Here is a 27,225-nt window from a genome sequence, read left to right as displayed (position 1 = left end):
TTTAAAGTTTAAGTATACTTTACTTTCCCTCTTCATAACAAAATCCAACCTTTATTTCCCCTCTTTATAAAAAAACTTCATCAAACACATTCTTTAAAAAAAAAAAAAATCACAGAATAATTTTTATTTATAATGAAGTTATTCTCTCTGGACTTTAAATCATCAGTTCACTCTTACAACAGAGATTCAGTTTAAATAAGACCACCACAATGGAATGGAAAGAGGACAGCAGTCTGTTTTTACATATCAATCTCTCTGATATGTCTTAACGATACACTCAGTCCTACCCCATGGTCCATCTCCAGCGAAGTTCTCAACAGACCGCAAGCATTCAGGGTCCTTCATGCTGACGTACCGGGCGTGCCGGGCGAGGCCCTCGATTGCTCTGGAGGTTAGACAAACAGGGTTCTGAACAAAGGCCGACTTCACACGTGATCCATCCACAAATGGACAGCATGCCTTCAGAGCCTTTGGTTTTTATAAGTCCCTTTGGAAAGTTAAGTGATTGATGAATTAATTCTATTTTACAAATAGAATTTTACAAAACGAGCCACTGCCTATACAGTTTGTGCCAACGTCCTTGACTTCCTTAGGTCCATCACTCTGTTTATCAGATCATATGCTGATGGCAGTCTCATTTTATCCATATTTTTGCTGTAAACATTGAGAAATATACCAAGGACAACTAGGAAACCAGACCACACATACCTAAGAGAAAAAAATAAGGAAAAAAAAGATTGTCAGAGTAACAATTTATCATTAACCATAGAGTTTGATGGATTTCACAAAAATTCTTCAATATTTTGCTACTGGATACCTAATCTAAAATAGCACTAAAATAGTATTTGTTTTATTTTACAAATAATATTTAGGTCATAGTAGATGGAATTCTGTATTTTTAATGTTTAGTATGTATGTCAGAAAAGTATTTTACAGAATTTTAAATATAGTGCACTTGAATTTTGAGGATAATAGTAAATTCAAAGTCCAACATCTACCAGAAGTCTCATAAGTATGTTTAAAGCACTGGATACATACATCTGTCAGGGAATTTGACACAGCGGCCCAACTAGTTACCCCAGAGCGGGTAGAATATACCCAGACAGACAGGGGCGCATCCTGAGAAAGCGGAACGGGCGTGGGCAGCACAGTGAGCGCCTGCCCCACGCAGAAGGAGAGGCGCTGACAGAGAACCAGCCCCACAGCCGCCCCTGCCGTCAGCTGGGCGCTGGTTCCAGACTCACCCCTCTACCCAGAGGACACTAAAATCTGTGGAGGCTAAGGTCGTTTATATAAAATGGCAAAGTATTTGCATATGTGCACAGCCTGGTGTGTACTGTAAATCATCTCTAAATTATTGTAAGACCTGACACGATGAATCTGCCATGCAAGTTCAAACTGCACCTTTTTCAACGTTCTGGACTTTCTCTTTTCTTGAATATTTTTGCCCTGCCGTTGGTTGAGCCTGCAGATGCAGATACCTGTGGATACAGAAGACCGACTGTACAGGGATGATGATTTATCGTGTGGTTACCTTTACGCTTGTACACCTGACACTTTGAGGTTTGAAAAGCACAGGTCCACTTATACGTGGTTTTTTAAAAAATAAATACACAGTCGGTCCTCTGTGTGCATATGTGGAATCTGGATGCAAAGGGCTGACTGAAAGGGACTCCAGCATCCTTGGATTTCAGTCTATCGTGTCCTGGACTGGTACTCTGTGGATTCTGAGGGATGACTGTACAATGACCATGTCTAAGTCTGAATCTTCTCAATTACCAACCAGTATAAGTTTAAATGATGCTAATTTCAAATACATAATAGACAGTAAAGAAAACAGTGTTTCTACCAGAAGCCAGAAATTGATAAAACCATTAGGGCACAATTTACAGAATATTTCTCTACCTCAAATCCTTTGTAGGAAAAGGCAGCAAATAACCTTAAGAACCATCTATGTAGATATTTATAATTTATATATCTGTACCAGGGCAAGGGGAATCCCTTAATCTCACCACATCATTCACATTCATTTATATGAGAAACAGGGTCACAAGTGCATTGGGACTGGTTAGGCAATTTAAGTGTACAAAATGATTTCTTCAAAATAATTACATACATTTCTGAAACAGGAGAAGACACATCCATAAATGTGGGTCAAGATGAAAAGGTTTCTTTATAAAGAAATTAAGGCTGTTTAAGAAGAAATGTGAAAGTACCCAAAGGTAGAGAGACTTGTTGAATTGACAAGTACTTACTGGAATGTGAATGGTTTGGCAAAGAATATAAATGAAAGAACAATGGTCATTGCTTTTCTCCCTGTTGTCACTGTAGGGAGAAAAAGGTAGGTTTTAGAATGTGCCTACTATTGGTAATACTTTGGAAATCATATATTTGACAAATCTTTACAGAGCCTACTGTGCACCAAGATCTACATGAGGTGTCAAGGAAACAAATTAAAAAAACAACAACAGAAAGTCACTGCTCCTGCAACCGTGGAGTTCACAATTGAGCAGGGTTACAGACATTAAATAATAAGGCTAAATTTTACAGTACAACTGTAGTAAGTACTTGATGGAGGCCATGTTGCTATGGAGCTTCACCATCTTTTAGAGAGACATTCTTAGTCTAGCAAGAAACATTTTTCCAAGGAAGATAGGATTAGGTAGAATGGGGGATATTCTTTGAAAGCGACAATCTATAGGTCATCCTAACACTCTAACGGTGGGCACAGCTGGATAAAACCATGAACATCTTTCCTGTCCTCTGTTCACTGTCCTTCAGGAGTTATGGCCAGAAACCCTCCTCCCCGGTCCCACCCGGGGGGGACAGGAACTCCGCATGCGGCTCCAGGACACCTTCCTCCCCTGGACCGTGTGCTGCTCAGCTCTCTCTCTTACTGGTCCTCCATTCCCAGACTCTACGTTCAAAGCATGAATGAATGAATACCAGAACTATTTTGGAAACACATGTCAGAGCCTGACTCCCCAAATCTATTTTTCCTTCTACCTTAGTAAAAGGATCCCATTTTTTAACCAGGACACCTGCCCAGCCTCTCCTACAGTTGCTGTGGTCATGGAACTGGGTTTAGTCAACCAAGTGTCAATTCAAGTGTCAGCAGAAGTGCTGTCTCTAGTGTAAACACTAGGGAGTTTACAGAAAGAGACAGGATGTGGGCAGAGAGACAGAGGGACTGGATTCCCAAGGAGCTGGAGCCACCACGCCAGCTTGGGCGGCGCTGGGCATACGGTTAAAAGGACACGTCTGGAGTCACATGCTTATTACATAATCTAATTAAGTACGTCATTCTTACCTGTTACAGCAAGAAGTGCACCAAAAATTTTAATCAAAGCCAGAACAAAAGAGATTCCAAAATACCCAGTGAGGGAAAAAAGGAAAGCATAACCATAGGTCCGAATTGGATCCTGTAACATATAAAAAAGCCTTTTCTAACGAAAAATGCAAAACAAACTCTGAGGTATTATAAATGAAATAAAATTACAGATTTTAATCAACTTCTTGAGCAATAATAAGCCATTCAACAATGCAATCAAGCAAAGATTCTTATTTAGTTCTGATTTAATGGAAAAATAATAATGAAATTAAAAATCCCCAACTTATACATTATGAATAGTTTAAAAATTAACTTATAGAAAAGAGCAAGGATAAAATAAATTTAAATATAAATCATTTCATTTCTAATTTCTGATCTATATATATTGTATTAAAGGAGTCATCAAGTTAAATGAAATACAGTCTTTTTGAACAAGGAGAATCAGAAATACAGAGGAAACTATTTAATGGAAGATGTTTATTTTACAAAATGTGATTAGTGTTTACCTTTGAACAAAATGTTACTGCAGGGCCTAATCCACTAGTGCATGTCAATCCCAATAAAATGTACACAAAACCGATTGAATACGAATACAAAACCTAGAGAAGAGAAAAATAAAGTGGAAAAGTGGTATTGAACCAAAGGTGGAAATGAGTAGTTTTCAATATGCGGCTCAATTAATCTATTCAATTAAATTTGCAGAAGAAACCACTTTAACAGTAACATCATTGTTTGGACATGGCCTAATTTTCTGGAAATGATGGTTGATCCTGTTTATAAGTTTTAGGTACAACATAACCTGTACAACAGAGAAGGCAATGGCACCCCACTCCAGTACTCTTGCCTGGAAAATCCCATGGACGGAGGAGCCTGGTAGGCTGCAGTCCATGGGGTCGCTAAGAGTCAGACACGACTGAGTGACTTCACTTTCACTTTTCACTTTCATGCACTGGAGAAGGAATTGGCAACCCACTCCAGTGTTCTTGCCTGGAGAATCCCAGGGACAGGGGAGCCTAGTGGGCTGCCGTCTATGGGGTCCCACAGAGTTGGACACGACTGAAGCGACTTAGCAGCAGCAGCAGCAACTTGTATAACAGAACTCAGCAGTTCTAATCCTTTCATATATGACTACCTAATTATTCATTTTTTGTTTAGCTTAATTACTGAATTCAAACCAGATTTTAGTGTTGGGATCCTAAAAACATACACAAGACAACGATACTCTGAAAACTACATTTTAGATATGAAAAATCCAAACATTAAGCTTGCAAAGACTATTAAAATATAATGAAAATAAGCAGTATATGGCATATTTATTAATTTCTCAACTTTCCTACCAATCTTTCTATCCTGGTTTATTATACTCCTTATAAGCAGAATCAGCATTATTGTCAAACTTCAAAACCTGCTATGTGTCAGGTACTGTGCTAATGATGCTCTATATAGATTAATCCTTTTTATTTCTCACAACCAGCTGAAGAGACAGGCACGCTTTTTTTTTCAGGCTATACATATATTTTTTCTTAACCTTTTAATTTTGCATTGGGGTATAGCAGATTAACAAACTGTAATAGCTTCAGGTGAGCAGTGAAGGGACGTGGCCATACGTACACAGGTGTCCACTCCCCCCTCATCCAGGCTGCCACATAGTACTGAGTAGAGTTCTTTGCGCTGTCCAGTAGGTGAGTCAGGCACTCCTGACCATCATTTCCTACCAGTGTGTGGATGGGAAAACTAAAACTTAAGAGATGGTAAGTCATCTTCCCGAAAGAGGAGAGCTAGTACAGGAGGATATAAACCGAGGCTACCTCGGATCACAGTGCACGTTGTAACCACCGTACTGCACTAACTTTCTAGTTACCCACAGTCCCTTAATTCTCGGCTCTTTCCCTTATCTAGGAAGAGCGGTGATGATCAAGAAAACTCCTGACCAAGATTAAGGTTACTGTGTTCTCAGAGACTCTGCAGAGATGCCCCACCCTGCTCCCAAGGTAACCAGCCCTACATATCCTTAATGCAGTGAGCTCTGTCTGTCTAGCAAGGTGGTTGGCTGTAAAACTAATGCAAACACACACATGACGTATTTACTGCATACAAATACCAACCAGTTAGAAGACACATGGGAAGAAAAGATAATATTTGCAGTAATAAGGGCAAAAAGATGAAACACCTAACAATAGCTTCAGTTAAAAAAATAACTGGATTTATACAAAGAAAATTGTATAAAGTCTAAGGGACATTTAAAGGAAACACTTGAATAAAAGGAAAGTCATACCTCATTCTTGGACTGAAAGAATCAAGTGTATAGATGCCATTCTCCCTAAATTAATTTATAATTCAATGCCATAGCAATCACAATACCAACGGGATTTCTAGTTTATCTGGGGATATGGACACCCAAGAGTAACTACTGGTAGTAAAATTCTGAAAAACAAAAGGAATGACAGTGGCTAGTCCTAACAGATGGTAAACGTCTGGGGATAAAGCTTCTGTCATACAGTTCCAGAGCAGAAATAAACTGGAAAGGATAAAATTCTAAATTCTGCATCAGAACATGAGAGGATGGAAGAAGATATTTAAAATAAAAGTTGGAAAAGTGAACTATTCAATAAGTGATACTAGTGCAAGTGGATAGTCATATGGAAGAAAATTTTTAGAAAGCTATGGCTGGATCAAAGATTTCATAAATAAGGAGATTATAAAACTAGGAGGCAACTGGCATAAAATTCTTAAAATTTGAGAGTTGGAAAAGCCCTTTTCAATAATAATGCACAGCCAGAAGCCATGAAGCAAAAGATAAGCTAAACTACATGCAAATTACAAACTGCTAGATGGAAGATAATACCAGATACAAAGAGAGAATAAAAATGATGCAATAGAGAAAATTTTTTAACATGCCCCAAACTCCTTGAATCAGAGAGGAAAAAATGATCAAATGCTTATCATACGGTATTAGTGGTGGTGATGGTATTTTACTTTTTACCTTCGTATAACACGAGTGTGCTACTTTTATGAAAATAGTGATGATAAACCAGTTTAAAAATGCAATGCAAAAATGCAAGTCTTCAGTACTATAATTATGTCATAAAACTAAGGACATCATCATTTTTGAGTCTGTCTGATGTGATGAAAAAGCACGAGAGCATTTACCATTTCTGAATTAGAAGCATTATGCAGCTTCATAGCTTTCTCTTGGACATTCCCAATGACAGCATCTGCGCACAGGGCCAGCGAAATGAGGACCACACCTTCAAGAAGGCATAAGAAAAAATAACCTCCTCATTCAAATGCATGAACAGTAATCAAGACTTAGCAGAAATTTAACTGGGCTAAAAAAACAGCGGACCTTAAATTACACTTGCTCAGTAGAATACTTTTATCCACATTCAGTTGTAACAGGCATGTAGATATTATTTAAGAAAACAAAACTAATACTAATAAATTGCATTAATGCCATCACCTTATTGTGTTTAATAATCACATCAAATAATAGTTTTATGTTTAAAGTACTGATTTTTAATAGGACTTGAGATCATTATTTTGAACAGTTATCCTGGATTTTATATGTGAAGTAGTTGACATACACATTTTTGTTTTAAAAGGCTCTTTTGGAAAGGCTCATAACACATAGAAGTGAAGTCAGGCTGTTTAAGAACTTTAGTGATTAGGTTACAAGTCTCAAAGAGACACTGTACTAAACGAACATGGTGAGAAGTTAGAGCTGCTGACACCGCCTCTCCTCCTCGTTGTCATCACCCACACCCCACGGGCAGGTGCTTTCACATCCATTCCTCCAGCATCTCACTTCTACGCTCCCACTACCTTCGTGTGAGGCGAGCTATTATCTCTTTTTATGTGAACCACTCCTACCCCTGGTGGCTCAGACGGTATAGTCTGCAATGCAGGAGACACAGGTTTGATCCCAGGGTTGGGAAGATCTCCTGGAGGAGGAAATGGCAATCCACTTCAGTATTCTTCCCTGAGATATTGCATGGATGGAAGAGCCTGGCGGGCTATAATCCACGGGGTTGCAAAAGAGTCAGACACGACGTAGCAACTAAGCATGCACACGCCTCTAAAGTCACTTTTCCCCTCAGACTCCAAATACAATTTTCCTTTTGTGGGTGCGGACACAATGAAGCTAACAGTGAAAAGTAAGTGTGCATGTTTCCTTTTTCTTTCTTAAGAAAATAACCATTACTACTGTGGTTCTGTAACTTGTGTGTATGGTTCCGACTTAGTCCTTTAAAGATTGACCTACCAAGTACTAGAAAACAGGAGATTCTCACCAGGCAAACAGCCTCCTGTCACGCCCAAATACAAGAGGACTGAAGACAATGGTTATGTTTCAGAGTTGTGACCTTTTCACTACATCTTATATGAGAGTCCAGAAACTTTATGCTAGATATGAGAACCACAGATGTCACACCATCATGTAAGACCCTAATGAAACTGTAAAAATTCTTACTCTGAACTGAAACACTGACAAAATCCAAGAAGACAAATAATTCCTTACCTGTCAGGTTGAAATTTGGCGCAACCGTGCTGTCCGCTAGGGTAAACCATATCAGGCCGAGGCTCATGCATAAGGCAGCAGACACGTCTGCAACATTATAACGCTTTCCTGTGTATAACAAAGGGTAAGTCAACCTCGTCATGCAATCATCCATTCAGCACAGTGTTGGATCTGTGTGTCTAACAAGCTCAGCAGGGATTGCTTTTTATATACAATGTCAGAAATGATCAAGAACATTTTAATCAAGGCATGGGATGGTCACAGAAGGGTTTCTGAAAATTAAATTATCCTGTGAGCACCAAAATGTCCTTTAAATTAGACACGAAATCCTCCTTTCATCTGCTATGATAGTGATTAAATCAGAACATTTAAAAGTTTGTGGAATTAGTGCCTCTTTTATTTTATAACATAAGCCTACGAAGTCTCTTACAGTTCATAAGTTTACAAAACAACCAGAGTAGTTATTCAGGCTATATGTAAGTTTGCAAATACCACAGTCAGATAACTTCTAAATTGGTGAGGTTTAACTTATTTCAGTACATCTACATTTAAATAAGGAAATTACACAGTGTAACTTTTTAGAAGGGTTGTAATGAAATATTCTTATACAGGTTAAGTCATTTACAAAGTTAAATGTGATTTTTAATAGGAATTGAGATCATCATTTTTTCCTATGTGAACAATTATCCTGAAATTATACGTTACAGTTGACATACATATTTTCATTTTAAAAGGCTCTTTTGGGAAGGCTTATAATACATGAAATGAAGTCAGGGCTGTATGAGAAATCTAGTGTTATCCAAACAGGAATATTCCTTGTGACAGTCATAGGAACTTGCTCCATGGCTTGTCACTATCACTGCTTCCTCTTTTACTCCTGCTTTCATAGGCCTGTAACTTAGTTGGGGCTCAGCAGAGTGGGTTAAAGAACACTTTTGCTCAGCTTAAGCTTTACTTCATCATGAGAATTATCCATTTGCACAAGTGGAGCCGTGGAGAGTAGGAAAATCAAAGAGTTGAAAACAGAGCTTTCTGGGTACTTCTGAGCTAAGCCTTCAATATGTGAGTATGGCCTTTCAGCAATGTAGTGGACTCCAGGCAAAAAGAATAAAACAAAATACTATTTTGGTGTTCCCCAAGTCCAAAGATTTTAGATCCTGAGGTATATCAGCGAAGTATCAGTGTTTTTATAATATCTTATTTATATTAGATTATCACTCAAAATTGTTACAATACCTAGAATGTTCATTAAAGATGTGAATCGGAGTTTAATGTTTTTCCTAATGCTAGATGTTACAGCATATCCTGTTAGCTTCAAACAGTATGAAAACATATCATTACTATACCTTGAATAAAAACTCCTCCTAGCATAACAGGAATCAATTTGCAGCACTTGAAGATGACTTGGGTAGGATAATTCAGGTAGCCCAAGGAAGTGTTTGATAACCCCATAGTACCCACAGTTAGAAAAGCTATTATCATGTAGGTTTTTCCTGGTATTCTGTAAAAGACAATTTTCAAAATCTTCATTTTGGGACCCAATTATACTACTGTAAGAGAATGTGCTTACAATGTGTAAATTCCTAATTACTCTTCTAATTTCTGTTTAATACTTCTAGAAATATTGGTAAAATATCACTATTCTTAAAGGTATAGCACTGCTTACTTGTATAAGAGAATGCTGGTAAAAATAACAGTTTACGCTTATTTAATGGACTGTAAGTGAGGACTCTCAACTGTGTGAAAAAGTAGTACATTAGACAGTTACTTAGATTCTTACAGAAAGTATAAATGTTTGTTACATTTAAGGTTTTTTTTAACAGTAGTTACAGTTACATACAAAAACCATCTTGACTAAATGCAGAAAATAAGAATTGATTTTTAAGAAACATTGGTTTCTAAAATGACAAAAAAGCACCTTGCTGTTGCTCAGTCACTAAGTTGTATCCAAGTCTTTTGCAACCCCATCGACTGTAGCCCACCAGGATCCTCAGTCCATGGGATTCTCCAGGCAAGAATACGGGAGTGATTGCCATTTCCTTCTCCAGGGGATCTTCCCGATCCTGGGATCCCACCTGGGTCGCCTGCACTGCAGGTAGATTCTTTACCGTCTCAGCCACCAGGGCTGCCTTAGTTAACTTTCAGCTCCTTTTAACTCCTAACTGCTGTTCTGTTTCCTGATGTTTCCATCTAGCATTAGGAAAAATATATCTGTCCATTCTGCTCGAATAATCAGAGCAGAATTTCTCTAGGAAGTCCACGGTGGTTTAAAACCGTAGATGATTTTTTATTACCATAATGTCTTATGCCTTATATCTAATGCTATTAATTCTATAAATAGTTAAAACAACCAACTTTCAGATGAGGAATCCGACTCTCTCATGATCCCAGATGTTCTACTTTGGATTCTAACTGGACTTCCTAAAGGAGATTCTTAATATGGCACCTTCAGAATTTTGAGCTATTCTTGGGAGCATATGCTTACTTTGAAGAGATACTCAATGGTCTAAAATAATAAGTTTGTACATTCACATAATTCTATTATGTTGCATTTTTAGATTTATGTTGCAGATTTAGATCTAGTTTTCATTTTGGGATTTGGGCTCATGTTTAAATCAAGACAACAAAATTCCACATTTTTTTTTTTACATGGCTATGCATAAGGCAAAATAATTTACTAGAAAAGTTCAATTAAAATGTATCATTTCCAATTCAATTTTGAGACCTTTGCTTATATTTAACTATGAACACAGTGGTCAATATTCAGAACCCACGAGGAAATAACTGGGCATGCCCATATGCATCAGTGTACACAGACGCTGGTTTCTACATTGTCCGTGGGGTTTAACCCTCAGTGGGGGTTACCAGTGAAGGAGGCACAACACGACTTCTCCAGGAGATGACAGGAGTCAGAAGGGGCAAATTTCCTCACTCATAAATTGCAAACAGTGGCCAGAAAATTCAAGTCAGAAGAATCACAAGATTAGAAAAGCAGTGCAGTAAAGGAGAAGGAAAACCAGCCTGCCACTTAGGAAACCTAAATTCAAAAGGTTCCAGCGTGGGGCATGAGCTCATGGAAATCCCAGCTCTCCTCCAGGTCTGCTTTCTCACTGGTGAAATGAGGCTAGATTTCACCATCTTGCCTCTAGGACTCTCAGCTGTTTCTACTTGAATACCCCAACTACTTACTACTTTAGATATGATGGGAAAGCTGTAACTTTGAAAAGTCTTTTGAAAAGCAATTTGACAGATCTCCTTTACTGAAAACTCACAGAGTAACTAACACTAAAGCTACAAGGTCATCTTGGCTGAAATAACAAGGCGCATACTTAGGGTATGCTAGACTGTGACTCGCGACACCGCACATCGCGGTGTTTCATCCTCAACATGAAGCAATGTAAGAAGCTCCCCGAGGAACTGACAGAACTAAGGGGGGCTCAGACCCACATTTTCTAACTCCAGACTCTGTGCTCGTATAAGCTCATGGGTATTCATATGAATACAGCAAGGGAGAAAAACTAAGCCAAGAATTCAACTAATCAGAGGTCTAAAGAGCAGTGCCACTTAAATAAATTCATAGATAGATACATATACTTGCAAATAAATTCAAAAATATGCGATTGGGCATGTTTTCACTGTAATACATCTTTAAAGATCTTTTTTTTTTTTTCTAAAAAGGGTTTTGATGTGCCTTGGAATGAAAAGTTTTCAATTCATAATTACATTTTATTATAGGCCTATAAATTCTTCTACCTAATTTCTTCACCTGTGTTTACATCAAACACAAACGACTTTATCTTTAAATATGTTATGGGCATGTGATTTGAAGGCTGGGAAAAACATGACTGATGGCTCACTCTCCATCTTTTGGTAGCTGAGAAGGAGCTGTATCTTTTTAAAATTTACCACTTAAGAGGATGCGTCATCTCGTGTTTTTTCATCTAATAAATACAGCATTGTGATTTTTTACTTTAAAGCAATCAGTGGTCCAGCAGTTTGCAATACATAATAACTCATCAAGCTTCCACGTATATTAGTCTTGACAGATGCATTTACTTACTTTCTGTTCTATCTCCTATGGCTGAGCTAAGTCTTGTGGAGTTTCAGAGCACGAAAATAATAAAGATGATCTTGGAATCAAACATTTTTAAAATTGCTGCCATAATAATTTATTGGCAATATAGAGGTTGAGAAGTAAAATTAGACCAATGATACTGATGTTGCTCATTTAAATATTTAAAATCCTATAGTTATCTTCATACAAACATCAAAAACACTTATTTAAGAAAAAAAAGTAGCTATGAGGATTTTTTATTTTTACTTAAAGATTAAACATGTATATCAATGAAAACAATGTCAACACTGCTAGCTCCTTGGTACACTTAAACTATCCAATATATGCATGAAATAATCACATTTTAGGGTCTGACATGACAGGATAACCACACCTAAACTTACCCAGAAAATGTTATATTCAAATTCCCCACCCCCTTCTGATGTAAGAGACAAGGTTTTCACTGCATATTGTTCAATATGCCAGGAAAAGTATTTCAAGATATTACTCAAACCTAACTGGTCATTAATTTAAAAGATACTATCATATAAACTCTTAAGTTTTGATGGGAAGGAATATTATGAAATTTCTCTAATGTCCATGAATATAATCCCTACTGCTGGTCATTACAAATGTGATAAGTGGAACATATCCCACAAAACAAAGCATTAACTATCCATTTCAAAAAACCAGTATAAAAATAGGTACTGACACTTCACATAATCACACCTATTTCCATTTTAAGAACATATATGTACATCTGAATACATTCTGTTTTAAGAAAACCTATTTTATTATTGAGTCTAAACAACATTTTGTTTTCGGCTGCACTGTGTGGCTTGTGGGATTTCAGTTCCCTGACCAGGGATTGCACCAGGGCCCCTGCAGTTAAGTGCAGAGTCCTGACCACCGGACCATCAGGAAATTTCTTCAACAATTTTTTGGTAACGTTACACTTCAGGGGATATTACTTTTTTCAACATATAATGGAAATATCAAATTTATTATTTTTAATACGTTAACAACACTGATGAAAATTCTTGGGTATTAAATGTTTTATTAACGTAAAACATATTTCACATATAACATACTTCATGAGCTCAAAATAATAAAAAAAATTAACTACTAGTCATGTACTTAACTGCCAAAAAAAAACAAGCAATCCACATACCTCCTCCTTTTGTCCTGAATTAGCTGAAGTTCTATGAGGCCAAATATGGAGTAAAATGCAAACTGTACTAAAGTAAGATACCAGCCATAGGGCTTAAAACCCTCCACTGAAAATATTAATTCCTGTCAAGAGATACATGAACACTGTTAAGTTCAGCGGCGGACCAATCTCCTCACAATGAATTCATGTAAGCACAGCATTTTAATAGAAACCAAGCTTCACCCCTCAAAACAGCAAACTGAACCAAAAAACATCCAAATGTAAGGCTTCTGAGAGGTAAAATTGGAGAAGCTCTGCGAAGTCACTTCAGTCGTGTCCGACTCTGTGCAACCCCAGAGACGGCAGCCCACCAGGCTTCCCTGTCCCTGAGATTCCCCAGGCAAGAACACTGGAGTGGGTTGCCATTTCCTTCTCCAAACTCAGAGGACTTTAAAAAGACGTGATGGCAGACATCCAGCATAACAGGAGAGGGGGAGGAAGAACTAGGAAGTAACCCCATCACCTGCTTTTCTCTTTTTTTTAAAAGATCAAAATTAAGAGAGTTGCCCAAAACAATGAGGGAGGCAGCTGACTGAAGAACTCATGTACTTTTAAAAAAGCAAGTCTCGTTAGAAGTCTACTACCTCAAGCCTGTTTTCCTGTATTAACATAGTCATTCAACTCACTGATTAATGGTTTTTTTAAGAAATCCTGCGCCATGGATTACATAAAAAACTTTCCCTTATAGAAGAATGGTTACTCTTCCTAAACATAATGTTATTATCATGAAAAAAATTTGTTAATTGTTAATAAGCCATTCTTAATCTCATTAAGAAGTAGTCTAATAAAGTTATCTGGCTTAACTGAATAAATCATCTACCACATATATAAATATTATATAAATTGCATAATATATAGTATAAATAATATATATTTCAGCTATACTTAAAATAAAATTTAAAAACATGAAATTGATGGATAAATTCATGTTCAAAGAAAAACTAAACATAGGCTCTAAAAAGATCCTGAACTGATTTTGTCCATTTAGGATTCTGTGCAATTTGCCAAATTTAGATTTCATGTTTAAATAAGTCTGTGAGTTATTTAGTAGGAGTTATCTGGTTTATAAAAACATAAAAAATATCTTTATTAATATCCTGACACTAGGTAAATATTTCATTTTCTATATTGCTAAATTAATACAAAACCCCATTTTCTTTAAACTACTTTAATACGGAGTTTTATGTAAGAGTTAGTAGCAATGTCAGTTCTCACAAAAGTAATGTTACAATTTAATCAATTTATCTAATTTTAAAAGAAACTTCGAACATATTAGTTTTTAGTTAAAATCCCTGATCATTTATCAAATAGAAAAAAATTTAACGAAATTTGTAAATTTCTAATTCATTTTCCATTACAATGGCTAACTCTGCTCCCAAGCTATTTGGTAACAATGGTATTTCAAAGGAGAAAAAAATGCTTCTCAACAAAAAATTCCAACATCTGATAAAAGTTACTATTTTGTGTTGTTCTTCATTGTTATACCTGAATTTTTATATCATCTTCTAGGAGAAAAATCAGTTACCAATATAAACATTAAGATTTTAAAATTCATGTTGTTTTACACTAAGACATCCTATAGAGCACTTTTAGAAGCAAAGGAATAGTCACAATTCTATTTTCTATTTTTAAACTTACTTTTATATTTTATTTATATAAGATAAAGGAAAAGCAAAGAATAATTTTTAAGATCACTGATTGTAAAGAATATCAGAAATATTATCTACATTTAAGAAAACGCATCACTTTTCTTTTCTTGAATTATAAAGATTTCTCATGTTAGGGAATTGCAAAGAAAAAGTAAGTTGACAAAGGCTGAAAATACCCACTACTGAACTGATAATTGAGAATATGTCTGCTGTTTACACTAGTCTGGACTGTCACCCATCCAACTCATGTCTTTGAAGGTTGGGACTTTGCTGGTCAGATGTATACACTATCCCATAAAACAACACAAATATAAGACAAATTGTGGCAATGCTAGACATTTTTTGCTGAGGCAAAAATCACAGAAAAATAAGATTCTGGCAAAGTTGGCTTCCCTTGTAGCTCAGCCAGTAAAGAGTCTGCCTGCAATGTAGGAGACTCGGGTGCGATTCCTGGGTAGGGAAGATGCCCTGGAGAAGCCACTGGCAACCCACTCCAGTATTCTTGCCTGGAGAATCCCATGGACAGAGGAGCCTGGCGGGCTACAGTCTATGGGACCGCAAGAGTTGGACACGACTGAGCAGTAAGCACAAAGTTAGTTTACAACAGGAAACCAACAAGGATGAGAACACAACAGATGCTTAAAGAATGATTCAAACAGTATAGGATTAAAGACACCCTTGGAAAAATATTAAACATCCAGATATACTCTTGCAAAATGACCTCTTACTGACCTCTAGGAATTTAAAAATGAATGGGAATATGGGTTTTGTGCTGTTGTTCAATTTTATGTGAAAACTGTGTTCCAAAATACTAATCAATACTTGAGTCATTTTCTTTAAAAAAACACATGGTTATAATTACTTATTACACATTTTCCAAAACACTTCATATTTTTTCATAATTTTAGTTTTTAAAAATTGTCTCCGGCTTCCCTTCCCCCATGTAAAACTCTTCACTGTAAAATTTGGATCCCTGTTTCCAGCCAATTTTATCTTAAGTAGCCCTTTTCTACTAGTATACTAAGAAACTCAAATTTGTGAATCAACTTGCTATCCTATGAGGGGAAGTCTCTTGAACAAAACTGTTGGTAGTGCCCATAATGAGCTCAACTATTACAAATAATTAACATATTATAACAAATAATTTTTTACCTGTAAATATCCATAAATTAGGTAAAATACAAAAACTCCAGCAACACATATAAAAAACTGAGTCAGTTTGTTGAATCTGCTGAGATTTATGCCAAGCACGACAATGTCATCTATAGACTTGATGTGTGGTGACATTGCTTGGGTTTTGGATGGGACAGTGATAGAAATGTATTTCCTGGAGCTGTTGAACTTGAGATCCATTGTTCTTGTTTTGCCGCATTCAGTGCTACCAAAGTTCTCTTTGTTGGTTTCCTCTCCTTTGTTCAGGCCTCCTTCTGCCTGCTGAGCCAAGTCCTAAAGAAGGAAACAAACAATTCAAGCAAAACATTTAGACCATCAAGTAAAGTGCTATGCTCCAAATACTATCTCAGATCGCATTTTGAAATTTATATAGGTAAGAGTCATTCTCTCTGGATTTTAATACATTAATTCTCTTCTTCAAGCTTCCAATTGACCAAAATAGGTTTACTCTCCAAACAATGTACCTTCACCTGATAAAGACCAATACATCACTAAATATACACCATTCTTATCTCCAGAGCAACACATCAAAAGCTAACCTTGTATTTATTTCAAAGAAGGGTGCCTTTATTATGCTTCTATTTGTAGTGAGGATATAATTTTTAAAGCCCACAACAGTATATGCAGAACGTCTTCAACATTAAAGTCAATTTCTAATTGTAGAAAAGAGTAAAGAACAGCCCAAACTCCTACAGCTGCTAAGCCAACTGTAAAATTTATTTGCTAATGACACTGTAAAATAAAGTCAAACTTATGTAAGTTATGTAAAAATCCAGATTTATCTGAGATTATAGAAAAGATACTACGCTTTAGCAACAGCATCTCTTGAGTTAAAAGGAAATGTTTTCTTCCTTTGGAGAACATTACTGTTATTTAAAAAGTCTTTGGTATAGTTGTTCAGTGGGTATAAAGCTTCAATTACACCAGATAACTCTGGTCCTAGACATCACCTGTTGCAGAGACCCTATAACACAGTGCCTATGGTTAACTATGTGGAGCTGTGCACTCAATCATTTGTTAAGTGGGTAGATCTTATGTAAAGCATTCTTTTTTTTAAAATTTTTTTATTTATTTTTTATTTTATTTTTAAACTTTACAAATTGTATTAGTTTTGCCAAATATCAAAATGAATCTGCCACAGGTATACCTGTGTTCCCCATCCTGAACCCTCCACCCTCCTCCCTCCCCATACCATCCCTCTGGGTCGTCCCAGTGCACTAGCCCCAAGCATCCAGTATGGTGCATCGAACCTGGACTGGCAACTCATTTCATACATGATATTATACATGTTTCAATGCCATTCTCCCAAATCTTCCCACCCTCTCCCTCTGCAACAGAGTCCATAAGACTGTTCTATACATCAGTGTCTCTTTTGCTGTCTCGTACACAGGATTATTGTTAGCATCTTTCTAAATTCCATATATATGCGTTAGTATACTGTATTGGTGTTTTTCTTTCTGGCTTACTTCACTCTGTATAATAGGCTCCAGTTTCATCCACCTCATTAGAACTGATTCAAATGTATTCTTTTTAATGGCTGAGTAATACTCCATTGTGTATATGTACCACAGCTTTCTTATCCATTCATCTGCTGATGGACATCTAGGTTGCTTCCATGTCCTGGCTATTATAAACAGTGCTGTGATGAACATTGGGGTACACGTGTCTCTTTCCCTTCTGGTTTCCTCAGTGTGTATGCCCAGCAGTGGGATTGCTGGATCATAAGGCAGTTCTATTTCCAGTTTTTTAAGGAATCTCCACACTGTTCTCCATAGTGACTGTACTAGTTTGCATTCCCACCAACAGTGTAAGAGGGTTCCCTTTTCTCCACACCCTCTCCAGCATTTCTTGCTTGTAGACTTTTGGATCGAAGCCATTCTGACTGGTGTGAAATGGTACCTCATAGTGGTTTTGATTTGCATTTCTCTGATAATGAGTGATGTTGAGCATCTTTTTATGTGTTTGTTAGCCATCTGTATGTCTTCTTTGAAGAAATGTCTATTTAGTTCTTTGCATTCTTAATAGCAACACACACTCACACCCAGGGGACACAAGGCACTTCTGGTGGGGACAGATATGTCTATTACCTTGCATATGGAGATGGGATCGCAGGTGTATGCAAATGCCCAAACTCATCCAATTCTAACTATTAAACATGTGTATTTCTTGTATGTATCAATTATACCCTAATAAAGCTGTTTAGAAAAAAGAAATAAAAAATAAAAAAGTTCTTGGGTTTGTAAAAAGTGAAAAAATGTAACTTTTTGTTAGTTTGTGAAAAAAAAAAAAAAAATCATGAAAGCTCCACAGATGACTGTCAATTTCTCCTTGGATTAATAGAAACTGGAAAATAAATTCATGTAAAAGTTGACGAGAGAGTGTAGAAGTATGACAAAGAACAGAACGAACTTATTAAGAAAAAATTACTTTCCTACAAGAGACTGTTACAATCCCAGAGGGAACTAAAACACAGACTCTATGTGAAGGAAGAGGATAGTAATAATTTTGACAGTGAATTATCCGAAAATCTTAAAAGAAAAAACAAAACAAAACACACCACCCCCCAGCGATATGGAAGTTTAAAACGGCGATAATTAATTCCTTCTTCAAGATTCCTTTTAATCTGCTGAGTTAGAGATTAAGTAGGCCCCTTTCTGCAATTTAAACTTGGGGTCAAGGCTCTGAATACAACTTGTCACTAACAGTAATACACAGGCATCAAAGAATGTTTGTTGAACAAGCTACCCACCATGTTTCTAGACAGAAAAATGTGTAATTTTAAGAAAAAATGTGTAATTTAAAAAAGTTTTTACTGTATTTTCTTTCCGTGTTTCTTCTTTTACACACGTTCTTATTTCCCACACGCTTAATCAATGTCATTTCTGTTTAGACTTTTAAAGTCATCTTGCAGGATCCCCTTGAGATATGACTTTCATTATAAAGCATGCCTTAAAAGACCTTACCTAAACGTTGTGTTTGAATGTAGAAGAAACAAAAAAGTTAGCAACTATTTTCCATACGTTTTGGCCTGGGTGTAGAGCACCATTCAAATAATTTGTTCTTGTGTAGGTTTTTAAACTTCATCTCCCTTCCTGGAATTGAGAATGCAATGTTTTATTAAACAGAACTTCGCTGGTTTAGATTATGTGACTGATGGAGGAGGACAGAGCTCTGATCACCAGTAACTGTGATCCTGACAGTCATATTCCTTCCATTTCAGGCATTAGTGACTGATATTAATCATTATTTGGAATAAAAAAGTAGCATTTCCAGCACATATTGAAATTTAAAAATAAATGAATGGTGAAAACATTGATTTGAAATGATCTACTGAAATAAAATTTAATTTCTTAATCTACTCTTTCTTAACCTTTAGAAGAAAAGTCTCCCACTACAAAAATGTAGACTATGAAGAAAATACGCTACTATGATGTGAATAACCTAAAAAAGAAAACCCCGATTTTGTATTTTGTCACACTATGCTTTACAATTAAAAGAATCTTGCCATTTACAGCTAGATTAACTGGACTCTGGATATTAATCATGACCTGTGGGGTATAATTATAAAACAGAGAAAAACAAGATTCTGTGCTATTTCTTAGAACACACTTCACTGCACAAAGTTCAAGAAACCGTGTGCTGATTTTTAAAGGTTAGTGTTTTTCAGATTGCTGGGAGAAATATCAATAACCTCAGATACGCAGATGACACCATCCTTATTGCAGAAGGTGAAGAGGAACTGAAGAGCCTCTTGATGAAAGTGAGAGAGGAGAGTGAAAAAGTTGGCTTAAAATTCAACATACAAAAAACTAAGATCATGGCATCCGGTCCCATCACTTCATGGCAAATAGATGGGGAAACAATGGAAACAGTGAGAAGCTTTATTTTCTTGGGCTCCAAAATCATTGTAGATGGTGACTGCAGCCGTGAAATTAAAAGATGCTTGCTTCTTGGAAAGAAAGCTATGACCAACCTAGACAGCATATTAAAAAGCAGACATTACTTTGCCAACAAAATAACTTTACAAAGTAAAGTTGACATTACTTTGCCAACAAAGGTCCGTCTAGTCAAAGCTATGGTTTTTCCAGTAGTCATGTATGGATATGAGAGTTGGACTATAAAGAAAGCTGAGCGCCAAAGAATTGATGCTTTTGAAGTGTGGTGTTGGAGAGTCCCTTGGACTGCAAGGAGATCCAGCCAGTCAATCCTAAAGGAAATCAGTCCTGAATATTCACTGGAAGGACTGATGCTGAAGCTGAAGCTCCAATACTGTGGCCACCTGATGTGAAGAACTAACTCATTGGAAAAGACCCTGATGCTGGGAAAGATTAAAGGCAGGAAGAGAAGGGGGTGACAGAGAATGAGATGGTTGGATGGCATCACCAACTTGATGGACATGAGTCTGAGCAAGCTGCAGGAGTTGGTGATGGACAGGGAGGCCTCGTGTGCTCCAGTCCATGGAGTCGCAAAGAGACACGACTGAGCAACTGAACTGACTGACTCTTTTTTCCCCAAAGGAGAAAACTAAAATTAGGATTGAACAGGTATATTAAGAAATTAAGTACAAATAAAAGTGTTAGTTGCTCAGTCCTCTTGGACTGCAGCCTGAGAGGTTCCTCTGTCCATGGGATTCGCCAAGCAAGAATACTGGAGTGGGTCGCCATTTTCCTCCTCCAGGGGATTTTCCTGACCTAGGGATCGACCCTTTGTCACCTGCAGTGCAACTGGATTCTTAACGCTGACCCACCTCGGAAGCCCTAAGTACAAATAACACCTATCTAAATTATTTTCAAAAGCTGTATCTCTCTTCCGAATCCCAAACTATGTCAATTAGAAAAACGTCCATCCAATAAACAGTTCTAGACGTCTGATATCTTACTGCAGAAGAAATGCATATGCTCAATACTTGAAAAAAAAAAAAAAAAGAACACCGAACCCTTTCTCCTCCTTTCAACTTCTCAGAAAAACAAAAAGGTGGTGGGAGAGAGTGAAACTGCAAAGCCTGGAGGAGTGTGCAGAGCCACGAGTGGAAGGTCATGACACGAACTTGACACCCCGATGAGGACAATCACCTCGCACTGCAGGTGGACAGCAGAGTGCCACACAGTGCCCAGTTGAACGCAGAACCGGGAAGTAGCTGTCAACTCTATACGCTGTCGCGGTAGGAGGCCAGGAAGTGGCTGACAGGGGTCCAGAGGCCCGGGGGAATAGCCTAGCAGACCAGACCCTCCCAGAGGTGGTCTCGGGCCTGCGGGGCCACACACCGGCCCGAGCGAGCTCTCGCCGGCCGGAGGGCACAAGGGGAGACCGTGCCAGCAGGTTTCCGTTAAGCCGGGCCCCGGCGCCCTGTCTCCCGACCTCGTCCCGCTCCCTCACGAGGACGCAGGTGGGCCGTGTCACGGTTCTCAGCGGGGAAGGGGATGGCTGGGTCCCAAACACGGCGAAAGGCCCGGGGGTTGAGGAGGGGGCCCTGGGTCACCTGGAAGGGGACCCCAGCCCAGGGGCCGCCAAGCCAGACGCAGCGTCTCCCCCTCCCCAGGTCCGTCGCCATCACCTCCTGCGTCTCCTCCTCGCCCACTCCGGCACTTGCCACCTCAGCCTCAGCCGCCGCTGCTGCCGCCGCCTCCTCTCCAGGTGCTCTCATCCCCAGCGTCCGCGCGCCACTTCCGCTTATGTGTCCGCCTGCGCGTGCGCAGTCGCGAGGCCCCGCCCCCTCGCCAGCCCCGAGGCTCCGCCGGCAGGGGCGCGACTACGTCTCGCGCATGCGCCCTCTGCCCGGGCGCTCGCTGGCCCAGCGCGGGTGTGGTCCAGAGATGATGCTGCGAGTGCGCTTCTCTGCCCGTTAGATGTAGCGTCCCTGCGGCAAGTGACGGTCGGGTGGAGAGCTCTCCTCCTCCGAGCTGTGCTGCTAGTGTTTCTAGTTTTCGAGCCTCTGAGCCCGTGCAGCTCCTTTGGCTGCAGGGCCGGGGACTCTGGGCCCCGTGGGCGCCCACGCAGGTGGCCTTGCCCTGGAATTTGAGAAGGAAGCCGACTGGAGAATGTTGAACCCCATACAGACACCCCAGGGGTTCCCTCTTACCTCTGCTCGATCCAAATGAGATGGGGTAAAGTCACAATACCTTTCTCTACTTCCATGTTCTACCTGCTTTCTGGGTGAACCCAAGTAATGTTTGGGTTGCCTCTGACGGAATAATTCAGCTTTTGGCTACGGCAACCCCGGTCCTTTTCGCGAAAATTAGCGTTGTTGTGACGGTGCCACTTACTGCTCAGAATGTGGAAATCCCACAGCTCTGCCAGCCCCTAAACGTTTACAGGAAATGGCAACCCGCTCCAGTGTTCTTGCCTGGAGAATCCCAGGGACGGGGGAGCTTGGTGGGCTGCCCTGTATGAGGTCGCACAGAGTCGGACACGACTGAAGCGACTTAGCAGCAGCAGCAGGGCTGCAGGTGCAGTGATGATTGGTTTGGGGGTAACGCTAAAATGATACAGATTACTGTACGGAAGGAACATTTTTGAGAGCATGCTTTAGATACCCAGGAAAGGAATGAATTGGGTTAATATATAGGTTGCAATCCAGTTGTGTGCAGCTTTCAGAACTTCACAGGCATTGTTCAAGGAGCAGCGTTTGAATTTTGTATAGGGCGGGCAGTGAAGGTTTATACTGAAGGACAGAGGGCATCTCGTGTTGTAAGTGGTGGGTCTGCTAGGCATTTCCATTTAATACGTGTTAGGTTGAATTTTCCACAGTTTGGAAAATTCTGAAAGAGATGGGAATACCAGACCACCTGACCTGCCTCTTGAGAAACCTATATGCAGGTCAGGAAGCAACAGTTAGAACTGGACATGGAACAACAGACTGGTTCCAAATAGGAAAAGGAGTACGTCAAGGCTGTATATTGTCACCCTGCTTATTTAATTTATATGCAGAGTACATCATGAGAAACGCTGGGCTGGAAGAAGCACAAGCTGGAATCAAGATTGCCGGGAGAAATATCAATAACCTCAGATATGCAGATGACACCACCCTTACGGCAGAAAGTGAAGAGGAACTCAAAAGCCTCTTGATGAAAGTGAAAGAGGAGAGTAAAAAAGTTGGCTTAAAGCTCAACATTCAGAAAACTAAGATCATGGCATCTGGTCCCATCACTTCATGGGAAATAGATGGGGAAACAGTGGAAACAGTGTCAGGCTTTAGTTTTTTGGGCTCCAAAATCACTGCAGATGGTGACTGCAGCCATGAAATTAAAAGACACTTACTCCTTGGAAGGAAAGTTACGACCAACCTAGATAGCATATTCAAAAGCAGAGACATTACTTTGCTAACAAAGGTCCGTCTAGTCAAGGCTATGGTTTTTCCAGTGGTCATGTATGGATGTGAGAGTTGGACTGTGAAGAAAGCTGAGCACCGAAGAATTGATGCTTTTGAACTGTGGTGTTGGTGAAGACTCTTGAGAGTCCCTTGGACTGCAAGGAGATCCAACCAGTCCATCCTAAAGGAGATCAGTCCTGGTGTTCATTGGAAGGACTGATGTTGAAGCTGAAACTCCAATACTTTGGCCACCTCATGTGAAGAGTTGACTCATTGGAAAAGACTCTGATGCTGGGAGGGATTGGGGGCAGGAGAAGGGGACGACAGAGGGTGAGATGGCTGGATGGCATCACCGACTTGATGGACATGAGTCTGAGTGAACTCCGGGAGTTGGTGATGGACAGGGAGGCCTGGCGTGCTGTGATTCATGGAGTCGCAAAGAGTTCGGACACGACTGAACGACTGAACTGACCGACTGACTGAGGTTGAATTTTACAAATGTTGACTGTGGCTTAGACAATTTAAATGTCTTCAAGAAGTAGTAAATGATAGGCTTGCAATGATGCCATTCTGTTACTTGGATAATGTGGATTTAAGTCTGCTGTTAGGCATGTATACGGCATGGGTCATGCACATAATCCTTAAATTAGAAATGTAAGCTCTCTGACCTCAAAGAGTTAGAGAGACACAGGAAAGGGTAAATGTTGGCATGAAACAATTTACAAGAGATGTCCTGAGTTACTATCTACTTGTACCTGGACAATTGCAGTAGTCTTCTAGCCTGTCTTTCTGCTTCCCCTTTATTTCTCTATATCCCAGTTCCCTTCAGCAGTGGAATGATCCTTTTAGAACCTGTGACAGAATATACCATTCCTGTGCTCAGAACCCATTTTACTCAGATTCAAATTCAAAAGCTTTACCTTCCAAGTTCAAAAGTTCCTCCTAAGAAGAAAATTCGATCTGGATGAACCACATCCACAGCTGCTATTTAAAGCCCATCTCACTCTGTCCAGCCACCCTGGGCAGGAGCCCTCAGGACTCACTGTTCCTTCTTAACGGACCACTGCCCTCCCAGCTACCCACAGAATGAGTGCCCTCACTTTCCAACGTAGCTGCTCAAATGTACCTTGGTCTGAGTGTTCTTCCCTGACTGCTCCATCCAGGAGAGCTAACCGCCACCTGCCCCATCCACCCACACCCACACCCACTCACACACTGTCCTCACTCAGCTTCACGGGACTGCATAGCACTTGAGATGACTCCCCACACGTGTGTCATTTGTATCTCCCTCACCTCTTTCACTTCAGTTCAGTTCAGTTCAGTCGCTCAGTTGTGTCCGACTCTGCGATCCCATGGACTGCAGCACTCCAGGCCTCCCTGTCCATCACCAGTTCCCAGAGTTTGCTTAAACTCATGTCCATTGAGTCGGTGATGCCATCCAACTGTCTCATCCTCTCTCGTCCCCTTCTCCTCCCACCTTCCGTCTTTCCCAGCATCAGGGTCTTTTCATATGAGTCAGTTCTTCACATCAGGTGGCCAAAGTATTGGAGTTTCAGCTTCAGCATCAGTCCTTCCAATGAATATTCAGGACTGCTTTCCTTTAGGATGGACTGGTTGGATCTCACCTCTTTGGCTCTGCTGAAACATCCCATGAGAGCAGGACTTTGGTCTGATTTATTCACAGCGCTGATGCCATCATCTAGAACTGAGTGCTCAGCCCACAGGCTGCACTCAGTAATTACGTGGTGAGCGAATGACTCAGTGCCAAACGAGTGTGAGGATAGTAATAAGGAAATTCAGGAGAAATAAAATATTGGCTGGAGTGGTCTGTGAAAGCTTCCTTTAGAAGGCAGAATCTAAAGGATGAGGAGGATTCCCATTGGGTGAAAGGGGGATTTTTAGAAAGCGGGAAAGGGGAGTGAGGGGTAGTCAGAACAGAGTCAACCAAAACAAAGACACTGGACAAGGCAGTGTGAGTCTGCAGTCATTGTTAGTGCCAGCCTCTAAAAGCATAACCAAAATGGGGAACTGCTAATGGCACATCTGTGAAAATTCACCTTGCCTCATCAGGGCCGGTTTATCTTTCCCTCTTTACTGGCAAATCCTAGCCTTCCTAGATTGTATCCATCAGATACTGTCAATTCCAGACTGACAAGGAAATATACTTAGAGAATAGTTGAATTGAAGTCATGAAAAAGAAAATACTGAAAATAACATAGAATTAAATGTTTAAATAAAGCATCAGTGATGCACACACATTTAAAAATTTCTTCTGTACCTGAAAGACAAAGAAAATAATATGGCACAAAATAACCAGCTGGATTAAATGTCCCTGTAATTCTCTCTGGAAGTCCAAAGGTATTTCTTATATATGAAGAAAGAAGAAAACCAAACAGTTTCATTTTCTAAAATTGTCCCAATTTCAACTATGATGCTGCTTCATTATAAAGTTATGTTTATTGAATTCTTTGCCATAAGGTTTTAAATCACTTTATATCTATCAATCAAACAAGAAGTAAATTATATAAATACGTAAGTGTGTGCTGCTGCTGCTGCTAAGTTGCTTCAGTTGTGTGCGACCCCATCCATAGACGGCAGCCCACCAGGCTCCCCTGTCCCTGGGATTCTCCAGGCAAGAACACTGGAGTGGGTTGCCATTTCCTTCTCCAATGCATGAAAGTGAAAAGAGAAAGTGAAGTCGCTCAGTCGTGTCCGACCCTTAGCGACTCCATGGACTGCAGCCTACCAGGCTCCTCCGTCCATGAGATTTTCCAGGCAACTAGTCATCAGTAATTTTAATAATCCTAGTCATGAAGATAAGCATGACTTTGCCTTTTTGATAATTAGAGAATCAGATTACCAGAGATTCCTACTCTTTAGGAATCCAGGGTAGCTTTTATATTAAATCAAATGAGCAGTACTTTAATTAAATATTATAAATACTTTTTTAATATAAAAGTCAATGTCACAGGCCATGTCGCATCTCCCACAAAATTCCTGTGTTCAAGTCCTAGCCTCTAGTATCCTAGAATGGGACTGTATTTGAAGATATGGTCTTTAAAGATGTAAATAAGTTAAAATGAAGTCAAGAGGGTGGACTCTAATCCAGTTTGACTGGTCACCCCGTAAAAAGAGGAAATGTGGATACAGACACAGAGGGAAGACCATGTGAAGACACAGCACTTGAACTTCTAGCTTCCGCAAATGTGAGGAAATAAATTCTGTTGTCTAAGCTATCGATCTGTGGTATTTTGTTAAGGCAGTCTTGGCAGAGTAAGACAGTCAGTGACGTATCTTTACAGGTCAAATGTGAGCTGTGTGAGAAGCAGTCTGGAGTCGTTACAGAGGAGGCACTTAACCAATACCGACTGCAGAACGCTGCCGCCCATTTAACCTGTGAGAACCCTTGTGGTCCCACAAAATTAAAGATGTGCAGCTATGAGTTGGTTATAACGTCTAAGAAATTGACTGTCCTGTGTGTCAAAAGCCTTCAGTGTCCTGACCCGTATTCTCGGCGTCCCTTCTAGCATCTGGCTCGCTGGGGAACAGTCTTACGCAAGCTTCCACTCTTCTCCCTGACGGCTTCTCTGCGTTGGCCAGGCTGCCTGAAGCTCTTCTGACTTTGCCAGCCCCTGAGGCCAGTGCTAGCTGTCTCAGCTCATGCCCTGCACGCCTCTGAAGCTTTGGGGAGTTAACACTCCTGGGTCTGCCTTCAACCAGGCAACGGTAGCCAGTGGATAAAGGTTCTTGTCTCTCCCCCTTTAGCAAGATAGGTTGGTAAGACCGTTCTCTGAGCTTCTCAAGAGGTCCTGGGGAAATGGAGCTTCGATTGCTTACAGCACCAACTTCAGTAATACACGCTTGTATCATGTTCTGTATGTTTCTCCTTATCCTCTTTCTAACTAGGATCACCTTCCCAAGTGACCTGGCCACACACAAGTAGTCTTAGGTGATGCTTTGTGGGGGAAACCAAGTAGGAAGTT

At 39.6% G+C, this 27,225-nt stretch overlaps 1 protein-coding gene across 5 annotated transcripts; it reads right to left on the bottom strand.

The window, feature by feature from the left end:
- On the bottom strand, positions 1-21,608 carry SLC35B3 (solute carrier family 35 member B3). Of its 5 annotated transcripts, none has more exons than XM_070778428.1 (11): positions 21,488-21,608; positions 15,913-16,206; positions 13,073-13,194; positions 9,194-9,348; positions 7,848-7,955; positions 6,482-6,579; positions 3,838-3,930; positions 3,311-3,422; positions 2,256-2,325; positions 1,405-1,481; positions 1-708 (listed from the first exon to the last, which is right to left on the bottom strand). In XM_070778428.1, the coding sequence occupies exons 1-11, from the start codon at positions 21,575-21,577 to the stop codon at positions 686-688; spliced, it is 1,242 nt and encodes a 413-aa protein (XP_070634529.1). In that variant the 5' UTR covers positions 21,578-21,608; the 3' UTR covers positions 1-685. The 5 variants fall into 5 exon arrangements, with proteins under 5 accessions (XP_070634529.1, XP_070634530.1, XP_019841783.2 ...); XM_070778429.1 differs by lacking the exon at positions 1,405-1,481 and adding an exon at positions 18,897-19,025 and having other exon boundaries at positions 21,488-21,583; XM_019986224.2 differs by lacking the exon at positions 1,405-1,481.
- Between the last annotated feature and the right edge of the window lie 5,617 nt (positions 21,609-27,225).

This window comes from Bos indicus, chromosome 23 (genome assembly GCF_029378745.1).
Source record: "Bos indicus isolate NIAB-ARS_2022 breed Sahiwal x Tharparkar chromosome 23, NIAB-ARS_B.indTharparkar_mat_pri_1.0, whole genome shotgun sequence".
Taxonomy (NCBI): domain Eukaryota; kingdom Metazoa; phylum Chordata; class Mammalia; order Artiodactyla; family Bovidae; genus Bos; species Bos indicus.
This window is presented reverse-complemented; position numbering and strand designations above follow the sequence as displayed.